At 37.7% G+C, this 22,324-nt stretch overlaps 1 protein-coding gene across 4 annotated transcripts in view; it reads left to right on the forward strand.

The window, feature by feature from the left end:
- CDK14 (cyclin dependent kinase 14) overlaps positions 1-22,324 on the forward strand; it is a 710,477-nt gene that overhangs the window by 304,317 nt on the left and 383,836 nt on the right. For all 4 annotated transcript variants that reach the window (XM_056118543.1, XM_056118544.1, XM_056118546.1 and 1 more), the window contains one exon: positions 21,861-21,955. In XM_056118543.1, coding sequence (XP_055974518.1) covers positions 21,861-21,955 — 95 coding nt within the window. The remainder of the gene's footprint in view (positions 1-21,860; positions 21,956-22,324) is intronic.

Below are 22,324 nucleotides of genomic sequence, written 5' to 3' on the forward strand. Positions count from 1 at the left end.
CAAGAGCAACTCCGGGTACTAAGCTGAGTGTAGCTTTTAAGCCCTGCTGGGTGGAACTCCCTTTCACCACCCCCAATGATAAAATGAGTGACGAGACTGAGTGATATTTTCAGAACTGTTGATTGAAAAGTCTGTTTTTCAGTTTATATTTATATTCTGTTTGCAATTTTCAAAAAGCAATGAGGATTTCATCTCTTAGCCCCAAGTGTTCATATTTTTTTTCCTGTGCTTTTTTAAAAAAATTTATTGACTCACCATGAGATAGTTAAAAACTTTCATGTTTGGGTTACAATCACACAATGATCAAATACCCATCCCTCCACCAGTGCACATTCCCCATCACCAATATCCCCAGTATAACCCCCCTTTCCCACCCTCCCCCTACCTCCATGGCAGACAATATTCCCCACACTGTTCATGTGTTTTTAACCACCTCAGATGTCAACAAATGATAGGATAGGAAAGCATAAAAGTCTTGTATATATTAGGATGCTTTCAGCTGCAAGTCACTGGCAACCTTCATTCAAATGGTTTAGATGAAAAAGAGAAGTATTATCTCACAGCTGTGTGTCTTGAGGAAAAGTGGAACTCTCCAGTATAGTTGCTCTGTAATTCGCCACCTCCTCCCTCTGGAGCTCTTCGTTTTGAACTGACTTCACTCTAAATGATAACTCATGAGTTGGTCTCAAGATGTCAGACCGTGCTTAAATGCCCCTTGTTTGAATCCAGAAATAAAATTTAAGTATGAAAGTCTCGTACATTTCTCATTAGCATGTTTCTCACTCAAATAAGCTATGTCATTTACATCTCTTGTTTTTTGTTGTTCATATTGCTTATCATTGTGTCTCTCAAGCAGACAATCAGAATATAAATATCCCAAGGGCAGGACTTTTGCTTATTTTTATTTTACTTTTATTCCCAGCCGTATTTCTAATGCCCAGCGTAGTACCTCTCACGTAGTAATCACTGACTCAACATTTACTGAAAAAATGAGTCAGTTCTTTTAATATTTTTAAGAAAACATATTTGCATATCTCTTTGAGATTTCAAACTATGTCTATATTTTTGAAACAATTTAATGGAAATCACATTATTGAAATTTAGTTAGATACTTTGAACACTGCTGTTTTATCCAGTCTTTTAAAGATTTTACTTTATTATTTATTTCTTAAAATTATAAATGGAATTTTTCTTATGGAAATTTTATAACAGAAAATTGAATAAGCTCCTTATTTGAGTTTCTTTTGTAGTTTATTTTCTCTCCAAATGAAATGTAAAACTAGCAGGACATATATGTCCAATTTGAAATGTGTATTGTGTGTGTGTGTGTATATATATATATATATATACACACACACATACAAATATATACTGTGTGATGTATATATGTGTGTGTATGTGTGTGTGTGTGTATATATATATATCATGTCACGTAGCCTTTGTATATTTGTCAGTTATAACAAAATGAGAATGGATTTGTTTTGCTCAACATATCCAGGCTGAACTAAACACATTATAATAAAATAACCAATCAGCAGCAGAGTGCCACACGAAGAACCGTGTGACTTGCAGCATTTATGAAAGATGATTTAAGGATTTTATTTTTCTCACTCATGCATGCATTATTCAACCAGGGCTTAATAAGCTTCTTCAATAAACTCAGCAGTGAATTGAGTGCTATGAACGCAGCAGGAATAAGAGCCAATAATGAGTGAGTGGGCGATGCAGACAAGTGGAAATAGGTCATAGGCTAATTACACCACTGGGTGGGACAGCTGATAGAAAATGCTTCTAACTTGAGCCCCGGGGGTCAGCAGGCACTTCAAAGGAAGTGGTCACTAAGATGAGGTTTGAAGAGCTGGTGGGAATTGGTGAGTTTAGAACAGAAAGGCCCACATCCCATAGGTCTGAGACGAGATAGCATGGTGAATGGGAACCCTGCAAGAAGAGCTGTATGTAGTTCAGCGTGCGGCAGAAGTGGAGGGGCCAAGGAAAGAGCTCCTTCAAGTGCCATTTTGAGCAGGCGATTGTAAATCCGTTTAAGCCGCCATTGGAAAGGTTTTAAAAAGAGAAGTTAGTTGATCAGATAAAGGCAGTTATTAAAAGTCAATTGGAACAGCTACTTCCCCTTTAGCTCTTTGCTTATTACAATCTTATTTTAAAGACTCTTTAGTCCAGGTGAACTGTTGCACAAGCATTTCTGATGTTTCTGGGGTTTTCATCTTCTTCGTGTTTTCTGGCCCAAGACACCTGGAAAAATGTGACGCTATTAAGATATAAGAAAATTGCAACCAAATCAGAACATTAGGAATGATAGAGGTTTTGAAACAGTGTGGTTTTTGATTAGTGAAACAAAGTCCTACAACATTAGGAGTGAGGAGACTAAGGTGGAAGACATGTGGCAAGCCATCTGTATCTTGTAGTTTCTTCAAAACTGTCAAAGGAAGGAGTAGGTTAGGTGCTCAGCTGACCGTCAGTGTTACATTTCACTGAGAACTGTTTCAGTTATGATTGTGTGTAAAATATAGGTGACAAGATGAAAGTTTATAAGGGAAAGGGTAGAATAAATTTGAGAAAAGCGTGGCATACTAATTGAGGATGGATGCTTGTCCTAGCACCCAAACGCTTCTTTTTAGAAAAAAGCGGGTTATATTAACAGAAACCTGTGTCAACAGCAGTCTCATGTGTACCTTATAGACACAGCAACTGTCGTCCATGGTTAAAACACTTGAGGAATGTGTCAGGAATCAGATTTCTACCTAGATGACTAATGACTGATGCTCAAGTTACCCCTTCCCCAATTCCTCTGACCAACCCTTGTAGAGAAATAAAATGAAAATGTTCTAAGAAATTTGAGACCATTGTAGAGAAGTCTATTGATCTACCAGGACAGTTTGAAGATACATTGATAATTAAGAAACATAAAATATATACTGTACAACATGTATTTTTATTTCTTTAATTTTAAAAGTTTAAAAACATCTTTTTAATAGAAAAATAGATGTCATTGAATAAAATATATAATTATGCATATATATTTATATATATATATATATATCATAGCCTTTTATCCAGTCTTCTGTTCATTCCATGTTTTGACTGTTTGTGAACAATGCTTCTGTGAACAGAGTGTAGTGAAAATATTCTTTCTGATCTCCATTTTCATATTCTTTCAGATAAATGCATAGGGCCATTACTGATATTTATCATCCATCCCCACAGAAAGTGGATTGGATTTTGGTAAAGAAAATATTTTACTCTATTAATTCAATTTAATTTGATTTTTACTGCACATAATTCCAGCACCAACACCAATAACACCTTTCCTAAGAATTCCAAGACTCATTCCTCCCTTGTCTTTTTGTGAAACCCATGGAACTATCACAGTGGACAGTAGATGATTTAAACAATTATAAAATGTTTTGCATTAAATCTAGCACTGTAAAAGTTGAGACTCTGGAGCTGGAGAGATAGTACAGGAGTTAAGGAACTTGCATTGACTGTGGTTCCTCCTGTTTCCATCCCTGGAGTCCTCTAACAATGTTGAATTTGGCCCCTAAATAATCAAGCTAGTTGCCTAATTGCTAGTCTTATCTTTTTTGCTTTTTTGTTCTGTTTCTTGATTTTTGTTTGGTATCATACCCAGTGTGCTCAGAGCTTACTCCTGATTCTGTGCTCAGGCTCACTCCAGGCAATACTTATTTCATCACTTGATCATTTGATCACTTGACATTCCATTACTCATCAATTTGCTCGAGCTGGCACCAGTAATGTCTGTCATCAGACATTCATCCCTGATGCGTGTTAGTGTAGCCCAATTGCATCTGCTCGTTCCCGGAACATGAAGACCCTCAAACCGATTGTTCAGGGTCTTGACGAAGAAGTCTGACCATCTCGTAGGTGGGTGGGCACATGATTATTTGACATCCTGTGTACTCCAGGCAGTAATGGCTCTAGCCCAGCAGTCATCTCCAAATCGCATTATGTGTCCAGCCCATCTGATTTTCGATGTCTTGGCAAATGAGACAGCATCCCTGATTCTTAATCACCGACGGAGGTCAAATTCCGGATTCTTTCTCTCACTTGAGTGAAGCGTGATACTCCAAGCATAGCTCTTTAGATTCCTCTTTGGGAGACCGGAATAGTGTTGTCATCCTGTTGTCATAGGGCCCAGGTCTCTGAGGTGTATGTTAATGCAGGAAGAACAGTGGAATCGAGGAGATGTGCTCGGAGCTGGAGGTTCTTCACCTCTTAGCTATTTCTTCAACACTCTTGAAGGCGTTCAAAGCTGCTCTCTTCCTCCTGCGCAACTCAGGTGCCAGGTCATTTGTCATGTTGACTTCTTGACCTTGGTACACATAACTGCTGCAATCAGAGATGTTTGTTCTGTTGAGAGTGAATGGATCGTCAGGAATGAGACCATTTCTCATGATCATTGTCTTCGTTAGACTCAGCTGTAGTCTGACTTTTCCACACTCACAATCGAAGTTGGCCAGCATTTGTGCCACTTGGCTAATGTTTGGTGTTATTTGAATGATGTCATCAGTGAAGTGGAGGTGGTATAGTTGCCAATCATCTATCTTCACTTCCTTTCCTTCCCATTCTAGTCCTTGCATGAAATTCTTGAGGGTGGCACTAAAGAGTTTTGGTGAATGGTATATCACCCTGCTGAACCCTCCCTTGACATGGTTGATCACTTCCTTGTGAGATTCTGGTAGTGAATCCGTAATACAGCTCATGGAGGATCTAGATATATTGAGTTTGAATGCCCTATTTGGCTAGGGCTTCGATGACCGCTTCAGTCCAAAAGAATCAAAGGCCTTCTTTAAATCAATGACTGTTAAACAGAGTGGCATCTTGAACTCCTGAGAAACAAACCTCAATGAGCTTGGTTATTGTGTGGATATGATTGATCATGCTGAATCCTTTGCAGAACCCAGCTTGCTCTCATGGTTGTCGTTCATCTAGTGTTCTGCGAATCTTATTCAGGATGAGTCGAGTGAACAGCTTGTAGACAACAGACAACAAGCAGATCGGGCAATAGTTGCCAGTGTCGTGGATGTCTCCCTTTTTGTACAGTAGTATAGTCCTGCTGGTTTTCATTGGGATGGAATCTTACATTCAGACAGGTAGCATGTGAAGTGCCGAGCCAGTGTATTGATGAGAACTGATGGCAGATTCTTCAGGGGTTTGGGTCTAACCTTTTCTGGGCCCAGTGCTCTTCGTTTCTTTACTGACAAGATGGCATGTCGGATTTCGGAAGGGAGAACATTGGGAACAACATATCCATCCTGTGGAATTTGGTATGTGGGCAGTATGACGTAGCTATTGAAGAGATCCGAGTAGAATTCATGGACAATCTTCTCTATTGCCCTTCTGGAAGACTTGATAGATCCATCAGGACATCGGAGGGCAGTCATCTTGGTCTTGTAATGGCAAAGGACAGGCAGGCATTGCGAGTTCTTTTCTCGGCTTCTGCCGCATCTGCCAACACTGCTCCTCTTCTCTCTTTGAGGTCTTCCTTGATTGCTTCTCTGCACTGCTTTGTGAGCTTGCATGTTTGCTCGCGGTTGCCTGAAGATTGTGCCAGGCCACGCTGGTGAGTGAGCTCAAGAGTTTTCGGCAGCATTTAGACGGATGAGGAAGGAGAGGCTGATAAAATCTCAAGGCCAAACTAGGCTGCCAAAATGAAGAAGGACAAAAATGACTGTCTGTAATTTCAGTGCACGTATGCTGGTATTGGATTCATCCATCGAGGACCTGGTGGTGCAAGCGCAAAAGGTCAAGTATGACATCATTGATCTGACCGAGATCAGAAGGCATCAATCACATCACGTCATTTTAGATACTTTAGAAGAACTGTTACTCGGAACATGTGAAAAAAGAGGCATTGGTGGTGTCGGTGTCCTTGTCAACACGAACTTGGCCATGAGCATTGATTCATTCGAATGCCTAACAACCTGAATAGGATGATTACACTTGAATGGATGTGGCTCATGGGTGGTAGTTTCTATCTTTGTTGTCTACTCACCAACATCCAATTATGATGAAGAAGAAAATGAGAAGTTCTATATGGAGCTGGAGAAGTTCAATAAAGAAGACCACACCTTCCAAAAGATCATCGTTGTTGATTTTAATGCCAAAGAACTCCACATTGGGACCCATGGCCTAGAATGGAACGGTCGGTGAGAGACGTATCTGAGTTCATCATGTCGACCAGGATCATCCAATGTAACTTAGAGTTCTAGAAGGCTGAACCGAAACGTTGGACATGGGAGTCTCCAGGTGGATGGTTCCACAATGAAATTGACTACATCATATTCAATCTATGGTTTGGCCTGACCGATGGTGCTGTTGTCTCAAACTTCCAAATGGGATCAGACTACTGTCTCCTTCATGCAAAATTCTACTTAACGGTTTGGGGAGAAAGGGCTACAAAGTTTAAGAAGAGAATTCCCAGAACGACCACCAACTGGGAGCTCTTTGGCACTATTGTGGCAACATGGGAAGATGCTGTCGTTGACAACATTGACGAAGAATATGATCGATTGGTTCAACACCTCCATGATTGTGCAAGGAATGCGGAGAGATATAGCCACAAAAAGATGCCTGTCTTAGAAAACTGTTGAGCTCATTCGCCAATGTGGTTTGGCGCAAGCCTCAGGTAACTACAAGCAAAAATCCGAGCTCACAAAGCAGGCAATACTCAGGGGCTATATATGACACTGGAGATCAGACGGGTTTATTTTGTACATGGCAAGTTCCATAACCCTTGTACTATTTCTCTGGCTCTCATCTTTAAAATAAATATAAATAAAAGTTTATATTTATTTTAATATGGTTAAGTATATTTCAAAATAATTTTAATATTTAAATTTAAAATATAGTAAATATATTTAATGTAATTAAATACAGGCTCTACAATGTATTTAAAAAGTTATCCTTGTTTCTATATTGAGTGTGTCTTCTCTAGTGTTGGGGAAATTTAGAAAATCCTTATTTTCTTAGGTTGGGAGGGACTTTTTAAATTTTTTAATTAGTGAATCACCGTGGGATACAGTTAAAAACTCACGAACTTTCGTGTTTGCATTGCAGTCATACGATGATCACTTACCCATCCTTCCACTATTTCACATTCTTCCCCACCAATGTTCCCAGCATCCCTACCACCACCCCAACCTCATCCCCCACCACCTTGCCTTAGCGGCAGGGCTTCCCTTTTATTCTCTCTCCTTTTGGGTGTTATGGTTTGCAATAGAGGTATTGAGTGGCCATCTGGATTGGGAGAGACTTTTTTCCCCAGACTAATTAAATAATAATTTGTCCTTGTAACTTCACATATGCAGTTTTATTTTTACTATTGCAGGCAATTGAATAGTGAGCAATTGAAATGTTGCTCTCTCCTCTATGTCTTTAGGTATATACTTGTGTTTTATTTCGGGGCTTGGCTTGACCAGACCCATTGGTGCTCAGGGGCTACTCCTAGCTCTATGCTGAAGGGCCACTCCAGGTGATGCTCAGGAACCATGTAATATCGTGAATCAAAACGGGTCAGTTGCATGCAAGGTAAGAGCCATAATCCCTGTAGTATTCTTCTGGCCTGTTATACTGTTTCCCTATGTTGCTTTTGTCTATGCTCAGATATTAAAAAGTTTCCCTCAAAGGCAGTGACTGAAAGTTATGTGAAGTGAGAGAAATAGAAGTGCTTAAAGAGAGATTTGCCGGTCTCTGCCTACTGAATGCTGGAAGGAAATCCCTGACTGCATCTTCCTTCTTTTCTTAGGTGAACTATGTTGTAAACCTCCCAAAATTTTGCATGTTGTGAGAGGAGACCAAACCATATGTCATTAGAAGTTGAGCATCCCTGCACAACAAGAGGGAGGAGGCCCTGGGGAATGAGGGCTACAGGGGGATTCACTGTATTCAGGCCTGCTCACTCAGGGCTGAGATGAGCTTGGGCTTCCACTAGGCTTGTCAATCATTGGAGACAGCGTTAGTGAGTGCCAGGCCTAGGGACAGTGTACCAGCTTTCCTTCTGCGGACATGGGAGTGAAGCTGATGTGACTGCCTGAAGGTTAATTCGTACTGTGAGAAATAGAGCTCTGAGAATGAGCTCTCTTCCCTGAATTCTGCCGCTGAAATTTGTTTAGCATTGGCTTTATTATTTAGTCACATGAAGTAGTGATATATTTGAAATTTCAGTTCAATGGATTCTCAAGGTTAAGAACCACAAGTAAGAACCATACTCATTTTTTTTTTATAGTTTTCACTTTTTCTGGCTCAAAATGTTTTTTATTTTGTTTTTTATTGAATCTGTGAGATATATTTATAAAGTTGTTCATGATTGAATTTTAGTCATGAAGTGTTTAAACACCCATCCCTTCACCAGTGCATATTTCCTGCTATCACTGTCCCCAACTTGCCTCCCCCTGGACCCCCGCCAACCGTCCCTGTGGCCTGCTTCTAGGACAGATACTCTCTCTCTCTCTCTCTCGTTATTTTTCTTTTAGATACTGTGCTTTTCAATACTGTTACAGAAAGGGTATTGTGCATATCACTTTACTTCCTTTCAATTCTTGTTCAGAATGATCCCTTCTCTGTCCTAACTGCACTCCCCCTGCCTGTTTGTGGCAAGCTTCTTACTATGAACCATCTTGTAATCCTCCCAAACATTTGCATGTTGTGAGACCCTTGTTTCTACTGTCTTTGGGTGTTATTCACATACTGTGACTTTGGTGGTTTTTTCCCCCCCTCATCCTGCAAGTGAGTGTGATCATTCCCTCGTCCTCTGACTCATTTCACTCAGCATGATGCTCTCCATGTTCACCCATGTACAAGCAAATTTCATGACTTCATTTTTTTCTAACAACTTTGTAGTTTTCCATTGTGTAAATGTACCATAGTTTCATTATTTACTCATCAATTCTTGGGCACTTATGTTGTTTCTAGATTCTGGCTACTGTGAATAGTGCTGCAATAAACTTGGAAGTACAGATAACTTTTCTGCATTGTGCTTTTGGGCCACTAGAATACATACTCAGGAGCAGTATTGCTGGTTCGGATGGAAGCTCAATTTCTAGGTTTTTTTTGACAACGTCCATATTGTTTTTCGAAAAGGCTGGAGCAGTTGGCATCAGACTATTTCTAGAGTGTGTTCAGATTTACCACATGTGTCCACCACAGTGCTGTTTTGATGCAGTGCTTACTGCATGCTTCTTACATAAATCCTTAACTCTTCCATAGATTTTAGAAATTATTTTAGGATTGAAAGGCTTTATAATCTTGATCTTATCAACATTTTAGTTATGCAAAAAATTCATCAGATGTCATTTGGGGGGTTTGAATTGAGCTAAAAAAGAAACTATGTATATCAAAATACCATCACATTTTCAGAATAAAGAATTTTCTATCTTCTAACAAAAGTTTTTTTTTTTGTAGAATCAACCATCAACCATACAGCTGTATGTATATGAGAGAGGTGGGTGGGGTGGGGTGGGGAAGAAATAAAATTGGAAGGAAAAGAGGGGAGGGAAGGGAGAAGGAGTCATTAAAGTTTTTTTGATTTGCTTATGGAGCGTTGGATAGAAATATAAGTGCATAAACACACACAAACATGATATACCATTCCATTTTTTATGTAGGAGTACTGCTATTTATTCAGCCACTGATTAGCTGATTGAATTGGGCATGAACTCCACGATATACCATTCCTTTTTTTAAAAAAAAACCATTATTAATGATTTTTAAATTTTAGATACATAAGCATTGAATAGAAAGATGCATAAAAAATTTAAAACTTAAGCTTTATATGCACAATTTATGCCTGTGTTTCTTCTTTACCTAGTGGTTAGCATCTAATATTAAAAAAAATTGCATTGGATAATTCTTGGGTCCTGTTATCATTGCTTTAGACTTGGTGGGTTTGAAATGGGACCTAATGAGTTTGCACTGATGTCAGGTGCATGAGTCTGCTTTGCATTTGGAGAAACACATCTTGATAAGCTGCGTTTGTAGCTATGGTGACATCAGCCTTTAATGTTGAGGAGTATCTTGTGTCTGCAGAATTGTTCAGCTGTTTGGATGCATCTGACAATGCTTACTTGAGTGTCATCTTGACCTGGGTGGGCTTACTATAGAGACTTGTCACCATGGCAAAGAAAATATTTTCTCTTAACTTGCACTTTTCTTTTTTGTAAAAGAATACAGAGGATTCATGCCAGGTGAAAGGAGGTTGATTTGGCATTGTTAAGCATAGTTTTCATGATATCAATGTTTAGGGTTTTTTTCTCCCAAAATGGTATCCTTTTTTAAAGAAAGATAGCACAGGGGGTAGGGCATTTGCCTTGCACGCGGCCGACCTGGGTTCAATTCCTCCGTCCCTCTCAGAGAGACTGGCAAGTTAACAAGAGTTATCTGCTTGCATGGCAGAGCCTGGCAAGCTCCCTGTGGCATATTCAATATGCCAAAAACAGTAACACCAAGTCTCACAATGGAGACGTTACTGATGCCTGCTTGAGCAAAACAATGAACAATGGGAGGACAGTGATACAGTGCTTCTTTTTAAAATAAGTACATAAATTAAAATAATTTTATGAATAAGTCTTTGCTAATATGCTTTCAAGTTTGAATGAAATAGGTAAATCCTACAAATTTTCAGTGTAGTAAAATTGAAGAGAATTAATAAAATTTTCAGAGGAAAAATCTGACTACATATATAAAAATATAAAAAAGGGTTTTATCCCGAGAAATGGGATATTGACTTTATATTAGGAAATATTTCTTTATATATACACTTAGTGTTTGCATTAATAGGTAAGATATAGTAATAAAAATCTCAGTGGATGTAAAAACCTTACCTGATCAGACACATTTTATTTCATTCAATATAAAAGAAATATTAATTTATTATTGAAAATGTATAAAATCCCTCAGCAAGCTAGGAGTAAACATACCTTTCTTAATCTAGTAGTGGTCAGCATTAAATGCCACGACTGAGTGACTGAGTACCATTCTCAGTACCATATGCTGGTCCTGTCTTTTAAAGAAACTCCTTTGACACTTTTTATAAAACTGATTTCAGAGCTCTAAATTCCCTAACCTGTTGCCTGTCCATGAAGCTCTATATCATTCCTTCAAATCTGAATGATAATCTAGCTGGATAGAGTATTCTTGGTGAGTGTTCATTTCATTGAATTTTTGTATTATATTCTTCCACTCTCTTTTGGCTCTGAGAGTCTCATTTGATCTATCTGCCTTGGATCTTAAGGACTTCCTTTTGTATGTAAGTCCCCCCTCCCCTTTTCTTTAATCTTACTGCTATTATTATTCTGTCTTCGGTTTTTGTCATTCTGAGCACAAGGTGTTTTGGAATTTTTCTAGTTGAGTCTGTTTTCCCTAGGGCCCTTTGTCTCTCTTGTATTTGTTGCCTGTATTCCTGAACTCTAGAAAATTCTTACTTATGATTTTTTAATAGTTGGTTCCTTATCAAATTTGCCTTCATGTTCTTCAGGGATTTCAAAGATTGTTATATTTTTCCTCTTGGACTCATCTCACAGCTCTCTGGTGTCCTTTTCATTTCTTTTTTGACTTATTCAATTCTTTTTTGACTTCTGTTGTTTTCTAGAAGTTTCCTCGTTTTTGGAGATTCATGCTCTTTTTCTCTGCACTGCTGTTATTCAAATGGTCAGATACTCTTTGAGTTGTGTATATTATCTATTCATTTCTGATTGTAGTTTTCTTGTGTTGGCCTTCAGACTTTCTTGGGCTTTGTTGAATACTTGTGGCCATTGTTTCTTTGAGCTCCCTAAATATCCTTACCATGGTATCACGACAGTCATTTTCTAAGGATTTACAGAGCTATGCTATTGGTTAAGCCTTCCATCTTATTGTTTTACTACATGACCTTGGTGGGTTTCTAAGCATCTCTCCCATTGGGTTTTCAGTATCCCTGCTGCGCTGAAGGTGAATCTTTGTTTTAGCTCTCTGGGAGACTCAGGGATTGGGCTGGGTTTTGCTCTTCTTCCCTGCCTGTCCTCCCAGTGACAGGAAGTGTAACAGTGAGCAGTGTGAAATTTGATGAGTAGAGCTGTTGCAGCACTGTACACAGCCTTGAGCTTCAGGAGATGTGTAGCTGGGCCTTTTAATATGTATGAGTAGATGTTTGGCATGCAGGCTGCTAGGATGTGGCCTGAGAGAGGGTAATATGCCTCTAGTTCCAATAAGGACCTAAAGATGTCAGCCAAGAGATTAATCTCCCCTGGAAGGGTGGTTCTAGAAGCAAGCAGAAGATCTTAAGTAGTAGTAGTAGTAGTTGTTGTTGTTGTTGTTGTTGTTGTTGTTGTTGTTGTTGTTCTTCTTCTTCTTCTTCTTCTTCTTCTTCTTCTTCTTCTTCTTCTTCTTCTTCTTTCTTCTTCTTCCTTCTTCCTTCTTCCTTCTTCCTTCTTCCTTGGTTTATTTATCCATTTATTATTTTTTGGGCCACACCTGGTGATGTCCAAGGGTTATTCTTGACTCTGCACTCAGAAATCACTTCAGGAAGGCTCTGGGGACAATATGGGATGCTGCAAATTGGACCTGGGGCAGCAGCAACTAGGGCAAGCATCCTACAGTAAGTATTAATTCTGAAGCAGGGGTTTTTTGCCAAATCACAATTCAAATCATACTTGATAATATTCTTATTAACTGTACATGTATCCCACGTGTGATGAAGTGTAAAATAAGATTCTTCAAGTAAAGAAAGCTATTTGGTAGCTTTAAATCTATGTAGTGTACTGTGAGTAGGGCATTTGCCTTGCACATGGCTGATCCCTGGCACCTCATATGGTTCCCAAGACTGCCAGGAGTGTTTTCTGATCACAAAGCCATAAGCAAGACCTGAGCATTGATGGGTGAAGCTTAATTTTATATATATATATCTCAGAGCGATAGCAGTGTGGGTAGGGCATTTGCCTTGCGTGTGGCCGACCCAGGTTCAATATCTGCCTCCCTCTCGGAGAGCCTGGCAAACTACTGAGAGTATCTCACCTGCATGGCAAAGCCTGGCAAGCTACCTGTGGCGTATTCAATATGACAAAAACAGTAACAACAAGTCTCACAATGGAGATGTCACTGGTGCCCACTCAAGTGAATCGGTGAAAAAGGGAAGACAGTGCTACAGTGCTACATATATATAAAGCTAGTTCAAAAATACAGTTAAAAACTGGCTATCCCTCAACCATGTTATGCAAGTGAAAAAAATTGGATTATATGTGAAATTAGATTCAATACAATTCTATGTGTGTTAAATCCCACAATCCCACTTGTGAAAAGGGTATCTTGAAAACAGATTATAGACTGCTTACAAGGGTAGCAAAGGAGAATTTGTGTGGGGTGATGAAAACATTAGCACTGTAGCACTGTCCTCCCTTTGTTCACTGATTTGCTCGAGTGGGCACCAGTGACATCTCCATTGTGAGACTTGTTGTTACTGTTTTTGGCATATCAAATACATCACAGGTATAGCTTGCCAGGCTTCCCTGTGCGGGAGAAATTCTCTCTGTGGCTTGCCGGACTCTCGAGAGGGGTGGAGGAATCGAACTCAGGTTGGCCACATCAAGGCAAACGCCCTTCCTGCTATGCTATCGCTCCAGCCCATGAAAATATTATACATAATATAAACCTATTTTGTAGTCATGACAGTACTAATCAATAATAACTATGAATATCATTTATTTGTACATTCAAGTGACTAATGGCCATAGTTACAAATTATGGCTCAATAAAACAAAGTACAATAAAAAGATTAAATTCATTTTACAGATTTTCTAGAACCTCAAAATCAAATGAAGTTAATTGTACGTTGCAAACATGTCAAAGCCAGTACTTTCTTATTGGAATTTCTATATATTTTATTATTTTTAAGTTTCCTATCCTAATCAATACAAGTATTTCTAAATTCACAAATTTGTTTTGCATGCATTTTGTTCCATGTCTGTGCATGTATATTCAATTTCTTTTGGAGAAACTGTATATCCAGGATTCCTACCACAATGTCTGAAAAAATGTATTTTTAAAATAAATGTTTGCTAAAGAATTGATGAACTAAATAGATAATATATTAATATGGAAGAAAATCATAAAAAAAACCGGCTCTTATGTTAAGTCATCTAGTATCCTTCAGCCCATAAATTTTCTCTCTCTCTCTCTCTCTCTTTCTCTCTCATTCTCTCTCTTTTTCTCTCTCTCAGCCTAAAGATAGTGCTTGGAACATAACTACCACTATTTTTTTCTTGTTTTTTTGCAGAAGTTACTAGCAAGGTTGTTTGCATTTGTGAAGTACAACATACCTGGTATTCACATACTGCTTGCATGTGGCAGGTGGATCTTTGCAGTGCCAAATAGAAACCACATTACCTCAGACATGGACAGAGAGAGAGAGTTTGTGGGTCATTTTGATGAGAATAACCAGGGATGTTAAAGCTAACAATCTTTTGCAGGGAGTAAAGTAAGGGATAGTCTCAACAATTTAGATTAACATGTGATAAAAGAACAAACTAGATACTGATACAGGCTCAGTGTTGTACCAGGTGAAGAAAGGAAATATTCTGAAATTCACGAAATGTCTGCCATATCCTAGGGAAGAGGTATTAGTGTTGGACTGTCATATTGCTGTCTCATTATGTCATAGTAGTTGCATAATAGTTGTGTAGTTAAACATCTGGTGTATTGCACATATATTTTAAAAAATAGGGTCATTACTGATAGTGCTGTTCAGTTTTCTGCCTCACCTCTCAGTGCCTCTGGGCTCATGAGGTGCCTGAGGAGTGAACTCAAGGCCAACCACCAGTGAGGCATGTACTCTGTCATTTGAATGATCTCCTTGGCCTCTGTCTGTATGTTTTTTGCAGTATTCTTCTAGTTCTTTATAACCAATCAATTTGCAATGAAGAACTTTTCATATATATCCTTTCTATTTTTTTAAGGACTATGTGTAAATGACTTAAATGAGATGGAAAATACATATAAAATTAATTATTTTTTCCTTCCTTTTATAACCATATTTTGTTGAACAAATTATTCGCTCTGATATCCCTTTGTATCTTTAGTTCTGGCCATTTGTGGCAGGTTAATTGGCTTGAATGTTAATAATGGTCAAAGTAACTATGCATTTGTAAGTTCTTAATTATCTTTGTACACTTGAATGACATCTGGTGAACAAAATACACATCTCTAAATCCTGGATATTATTTCAGCGAAATTAACTTTACATGACGCCACATTTGTATTAAGCTTTTCTTTTTAGTTAACTGACATCATTTCCCTGTTACACAGTTCTTTTTGTATGTTTGTGTATATATAAGTATCCAAAGCAAAATTGAGTTGGAGATAGCATTTCTTCTCTTCACCTGATTCTCTCGCTTTTCCATTTATTAATTTTGGTTATATGTATTTATATTTTTCATTAGATAGAAAAGTCTAAATGGGATAGGTCACAGCATTTACCATTTTTCTACCAGTGTATGCCAATTAGGTTTAATATCTTCAGCTCTCAGAGTACACATTTGTTCCTTTCTGTGGACCAGTTTGCATCCGAGATGGAATCCTCTGTTTTCTCTATATGACTTTTGTGTTGCTTACTCCTAAGACGTTCTCTTGGAAATATTACCCTTGGAAATATTCAGTATTCTACTTACTAGTAAGTAAGTGAAATTAAACTTCTCATTGAAAATAAATGTAACATAAAACCCATGTTGACAGTCTTAGATCTCATTGTAGATTTGAAGCAAAAGTTTATATCCATTGAGGTCATAGCTTGAGCTATGGTAAACTCCTTTATTTAATAGAAAGTTATTTTTGTCCTTTAGAAAAGTCAGCTAGACATCACATCCAAGTGAAATAGATCACATAAAAAAGGAGAGGAAAAATGTGAATGTGTTCTTTCTTTCAAAAGAGAAATAGAAGAATGACCTGGATGAGTTTTGTTTACTTATGATTTTTTCTTTTCTAGTAGGATGTAAAAGAATGACTTAGAAAATTATTAGGAATATTAAGGAATGATTTTGGTTTTCTTTCTTGATTAACGATGCTTTTGAAATTAATTACTAAAGGGAGCTCAAAGGACTTGAGTGCATGCTTTGCTTTCCTGTTCAATCATGTGTGGGTCTAAGATTAACTGTGGTTTTGGATCTGTTTCAACATTTATCTATGGGTCTTTGAAATAAGGTCAATAAATGAGCTTGTATAGCTGAGCCTGAGGAGGTTTGTGAGTGTGGCTCCCACATACCTACCTTTTGGTCGTTTAATTTCTAGGTAAACTTGATCCCAAGTTGTTGGGTTCTGGCCATAGACACAGCAACTATTTGGGGGTATCAGGAAGCCTGAAGGCACCATCAGGCTGCTGATGCACTCGCCCCATAGGTACAGGTGTGCTTACTGGCGGCACCATACCCTCCCTGCTTTGCTTTCCTGAACACTTAGTTTGATCCTGGCACTGTCATCTCTGGCAGTGAGTTCTGAACCCCACTGTGTATGACTTCCACAAAATCCCCACTACAGTGGGCACCAATTTTGGATTTCTCTATTAACCCACATTTTATGCGTTATGAGACTCTGGTTTAGATAAAGTGTTTCAGATAAATTGGTTTAGGTAAAATCTCTACCAAGTCAGTTTGGAAACCTAAAATGTTCATACTCAAATTATGAGATGGAAATATGACTAAATGGTGGATATTTGGATCTTGCCAACAGAATGTGTTTCTATCCTGGGACTTTATTTCTGTCTAGAGTCGCAGTTATCTTTATGGGCAAATTATTATGAAATAATTTGCATTATTTCAACATAATTATTGTTATTCATCACTTCACAACTATTGTTAAAATGATTCATTGTCAACCTTATTTACAGAATTGTTTCTGAGGTCACACCCAGTGGTGTTCAGGGACTGTGGCATGCTTGATGCTCAGGGATTACTCCCAGTGGTAAATGGTGAACCACCTTGGTCTCCTGCTTTCAAAGCCTGCTCTTTAGCCCTTTGAAGTATTCCTCTGACTACAAGTTTTCTATGTCAATATAACTTCTATCTTTTCATAAGTTGATGGTGAACTGAGTTGAAATTAGCATATGTTCATATAAAATTTGAGGAGAAGGACCAAAGAGATAGTTCAATGGGCAAGGAACTTGCTTGCACACAGCTAACTTGGGTTTGGTTTTGGCACCCCACTCTGAGCCTGCTAAGGAGTGATCCATGAGTATAAATCTTGGAGTAAACACTGAGCACTGCCGGGTGTTACCCCTAAATAAGCAACAGCAACTAAAAATTAAGGATAACTAAGCATGCTCGAATAACTAACACTAACATTACAGGAATTATTTTGTGTGTAAGTAATGAGGAAATAACATGGAATATTTGTGATACTATTAGGCTTACATGTGGAATTATTTTGACAGTGTTTATCTTGAAAAGGGAGACATTCTGGCTCTTGTGCCTGTAGATGTTAATCACTGGATTGATTTGGCAGCCCTTGTGAGAAACTTGCATGATCATGGCAGGAATTTGGCACCTTGCTGGGACCAGTGGCTGTTTCATTGGCAGTCTGCATGTTAGTCCTGTCTGTCACCTAAGATGATGTTGGTAGATGCCCTTAACAGTTTTCTGCCTTTCAGTACCTTGTTTTGGCCATCACCTTTGAAATTAGCCATGGTTCTTTTCCAAGTATGGAAAATTAGTTATGTTAATATCAAAAGAAAGAGAGCTTGGTTCAAATATAGATGTTAGTAATTCTTTAACTGACAGTGTATCTTAAGTATGCATATAAATGTATTTATAAATCTAAAATCTGTCATTGTTGGGACATATTAGAGTCTTCAGATAGAAGTGGTCAAAAATATTTTACAAATGGCATGTTTTATTTCTCTATAATATTAGACACCATCAGGAAAAAAGCTTCCAAGAATAATGATGACACAATATTAATTTTATTGAAGTCAAAGGGTAAATGCAGTGGTTAATGATGGGTATGAAGACATTACTTTGAGGAATGTGGAAACAGTGTAAATGATAAGAGGTAAAAGGTGAATGAAAAATACAAAACAACTTTCCATTTTCTCTTTGGGATTGATTTTGTATACCACAATTGAAGACATGGTGTTACTAAAGTAATGTGGTAGAGGAAGCTTTTGTTCTTTGAGATAACTGTATAATAGTCATTGGTATAGGGGAATAGACAATTTTTTTAAATTGAATCACCTTGGGATACAGTTACAAAGCTTTCATGATTGAGTTTCAGTCATACAATGGTCGAACATCCATCCCTCCACCATTATACATTTTCCTCCACCAATGTCTACAGTATCCCTCCTGCCACCCCTCATCCCATCCCATAGCACCCCCTATCTCTATGGCAGACAATTTCCTTCTTACTCTCTCTCTACTTTGGGGCATTATGGTTAGCATTACTGAGAGGCCATCATGTTTGGTCCTTTATCTACTTTCAGCACATATCTCCCATCCCAAGCGATCTCTCCAACCATCATTGACTTAGTGATCCCTTCTCTATTCCAGCTGTCGTCTCCTCCAGCTCATGAGGCAGGCTTTCAACCACAGAGCAGTTTTCCTGATCCTTATGTCTACTGACCTTGGGTGTTAGTCTCATATTATGTTATTTTATATTCTATAGAATGAGTGCAATCATTCTAGAACACATTCCTTTTATGTTTGTTTGTTGTTATTGAAGGATAAAGAGTCTCATTTATAGAATGGGTTTTGATTATTATATAATATGGGTTACTTGCACAGAACATTATTTTTACATATTTTCATATCTGTCTTGGGTTCTTTGGTTCTTTAAATTGAGGCGGGGGGAGGGGGGTGCAGGAGGGAGTTGGTTAGGCCTTACTCAGTAGTGCAAAGGAGTTATTTCTAGTTCTGCCCTCAGGAGTGACCCTAGGCAGATGGGGAGGGGGTGCGCGCATATGTGTTGTTGGGATCAAATCAGGGTTTGCAACATGCAAGACTTAACTTATTGTTCTAGATAGTACAATACTACTTCTTCTCCGCTGACAATGGTCTACTGTTCTTACACAGAGCAATGTAGACTCAATTCACTTAGCATTTAATTACTAAGTAATATCTTGTAAATATTTTCCTGTATTTTTAATACTGTCATTGCGTTTCTCACTATTTGTTATAGGGAGGTGATTCAAAGAAACATTTTTTAAAGCCCAATTTCGCTTTGATGTATTTATAAAAACTGAAATCTTAAGAAAAAAATTCATTGTTTTTGAAGTTAGCAATGTCAAAATGAGTCTGATTATGGTATAAAGGTAGGGTGAGTATTTTTCTTTTTGATCTAGTGAAAGGGTGTATGTATGGATAATAAATGACATTTAAGAGATAGAAGCACTTGTTCCTTGCTCTGATTATGAAATTGCCAGTTAGCTAGTCTTTGGGTTTAGGGAACAGTAGATGTAAAGGGAGCTTGCGTTAAAAATACTTGACATCTGTCATAAGTCTGAGATCTAGATCAATAAAGAAGAAATAAAATTCAAACCTGAGGAACAGCCTCTGGGTTCTTTTCTCATTTAAGGAAGAGACTGAGGTTTTGTCTGTCTTTCTAGCCTTCCATGGGGGAACTTAAATGAATGATTTGGTAGATTTATGGAATTGCTACTATGTATCATGCCTTGAATGAGTGATTTGGTAGGTCATTCACCTACGTGAATGATTTGGTAGATTTATTGAGTTGCTACTGTGTATCAAGCCTTGATGGAGGACAAGGGATTTGGAAGACAATGGTTATTGGCTCTTTGATCTTGAACCTCCCAACTCACATATATCAAAAGTAATAAATTCAACAGAAAAAGCAAATGAAGGCCCAGATGACCTATAGTATTAAGAACATAAAGAAAGGAACAAAATTGTGCTTGCAGGCACAAGAGAAATGTAAGAGATTGGAAAAGAAGTGTAAGGGCCTTGGAAGAATTAAACAAAATGCAGATAGAAGTCAAATATGAAAGAGAGAACAAGGCCCCTTTCCTGCAGTTAACAGCATTCAACTACAGGAAAGGAGACTGAAATGATCCTGGCACCATCAGAAAGTATTACTTGTGGGAGAGATTCTAATATCTACAGAGAGGATGGTACCCCTTCTAGACATTCAGTGAAAATAAAGAAGGAGAAAAAATTGAAGCAAGAAATTAAGGAACCTACTGGTTAAAAAAACACACAAGATACTCCAGATCCCCCCCAATTTTGCAGCTGGAATATCCATAAAAATCACATATAAAGGAGACTTTCAAATGCAGTACCCAGTCCATTGGGTGAATAGGACTAAACCAAAGAAATCCATATCCTTATAAAACTTCCATAAGTAAAATCAGAAAAAAGCACTGGAGCAATACATTTCAAGTGATAAACAGTCTTTTTCAACAACTGAGCCATGAAACTAAAACTGAACAGAATATTGTACTCTAAATTAAATGTTCATATACAAGCTCTTGAGAGTATCAAGCAAGACAACAACATCATCAACTACAACAATAAAAAACCCTTTGAATTGTAAATACAGAACTGAAGACTAGAAATAAAACAAAATCAGATATAAATACTAATTGCAAGGTTACCCATGAATAAATAGATACAAGTAGCATGTCCTAATATATTAATATTTCCATTACATGTAAATGTTTAAGTATTAAGAGATTGAAGGAATGAGGTAAAATACAGTAGCCAGTGATAGAATATCTATAAGAGACTCGCTTCAAATATAATGAAATTGGTCAGTTATAAGGAAAACATGTAAAAAGGTTGAATCATGTAGGGCTGAGAATAGCTCCAAAGGATGCAACACATTCCTAGCAGAAAGAGGATTTAGTACCTAACACTGCATGAATGGCCTACTAAACCTTGGGAATAACTATGTTCGCACTTAGAACTGCTAAAGAGCCTTTCTAAAGAACCTGGTTCTGGTGGATGGAGAGGTAACTCAAAAGTTGAGTATATGCTTTGCATTCAAGAGACCCAGGTTTAATACCCAGCACAGTGTGGTCCCCACCACTGCTGGGAGTGACCCCCAATCACAGAGCTGGAGGTAGTTCCTGAGCAATGTGGGGTATGTCCCCAAAATAGTAAAACATCTATAGATAGAGCATGTACATGCTTATCAAAAGCAAGTTAGAATAGGTACAATCACATCTAACAAAACTGATTAGAGAAAAATGGAAGTTATGTTTTGATAAAGGAGCAGTTTATTAAAAAAAACTAAATATATTAGTTGCAAAATATGCAAAGCCCAAACTAGTAGAATTCAAAGGAGGGATTTAATTGTCTTCAATTGTAGTTGGAAATATGAATACTCCTTAAATTGTTTGATGGCAGAATTATCATTCAGAAGATAAACCACATGTCATCATCATCATCCAATAGGATCAATTGAAATGCATGCAACATCAGCAGAATATGAATTTTATATATTTAACATATCTACTAAGATGAGCCCTTATACTAAACAAGTCTTAACACTCTTAAAATAATTGAAATCTACCTGGGTAGGTAGCTTAGCACTAGAGCAGTTGTGTTTCTTGAGTGAGGCCCTGGGTTAAATTTTTGGCAACACAAAATAAATTAAAAAGCTAAGTTGAAATTAAAATGTGAAAATAATCTGTTCTCTGACCAAAATGGAATCTAACAGGGGCTAATAACAAATAACAGATGAAGCAGTTGAAGGACTCCATGAAAATTGTGTTTCTCTGTGTTCGATCCTAACGTGTTACAGTCTTGGAAAATGTTAAAATAGAGGTTTAAACTAACAATGTGCCAAAAATGATAAACAAATGATCTTGTTTTCAGTCAGGAAGAATAATCTTTGTTTACTTTATTTTGCAGCTTCTTTATTAAAAGGACTCAAACATGCTAACATAGTGCTGCTTCATGACATCATCCATACCAAGGAGACACTGACACTGGTGTTTGAATATGTGGTGAGTAAAATAAAGAATTCAGCTCTTGTAAATATTGATAACATTTTTAGACTATTCTCATTGAGTTTTATTCTTAGTGTGCAGTGCTGAAGTAGTTAATACAGGATATATATCTTTACATAATTTAAAGACATGTTACAAGAGAATACCAGGAAATTTTAAGTTTCTTACCACATGTATCATCTTTTTATAACCTATTTGGTAATAGGATGCAGTGTACTTTTGTTTGTTTATCAAATAGGATTAAATTTCATGATGGGAATCACTCTGCCAAAGAAATTTTAGACACACACAAAAAATTTTTTTTGGTTTATTTCCTCTGGATTTGCAACTTGCTTTCTCAAAAGCATCTTTATTAGGGTATCTGTG

Source organism: Sorex fumeus, unplaced genomic scaffold (genome assembly GCF_029834395.1).
Source record: "Sorex fumeus unplaced genomic scaffold, SorFum_2.1 ptg000037l, whole genome shotgun sequence".
Classification (NCBI taxonomy): Eukaryota; Metazoa; Chordata; class Mammalia; order Eulipotyphla; family Soricidae; genus Sorex; species Sorex fumeus.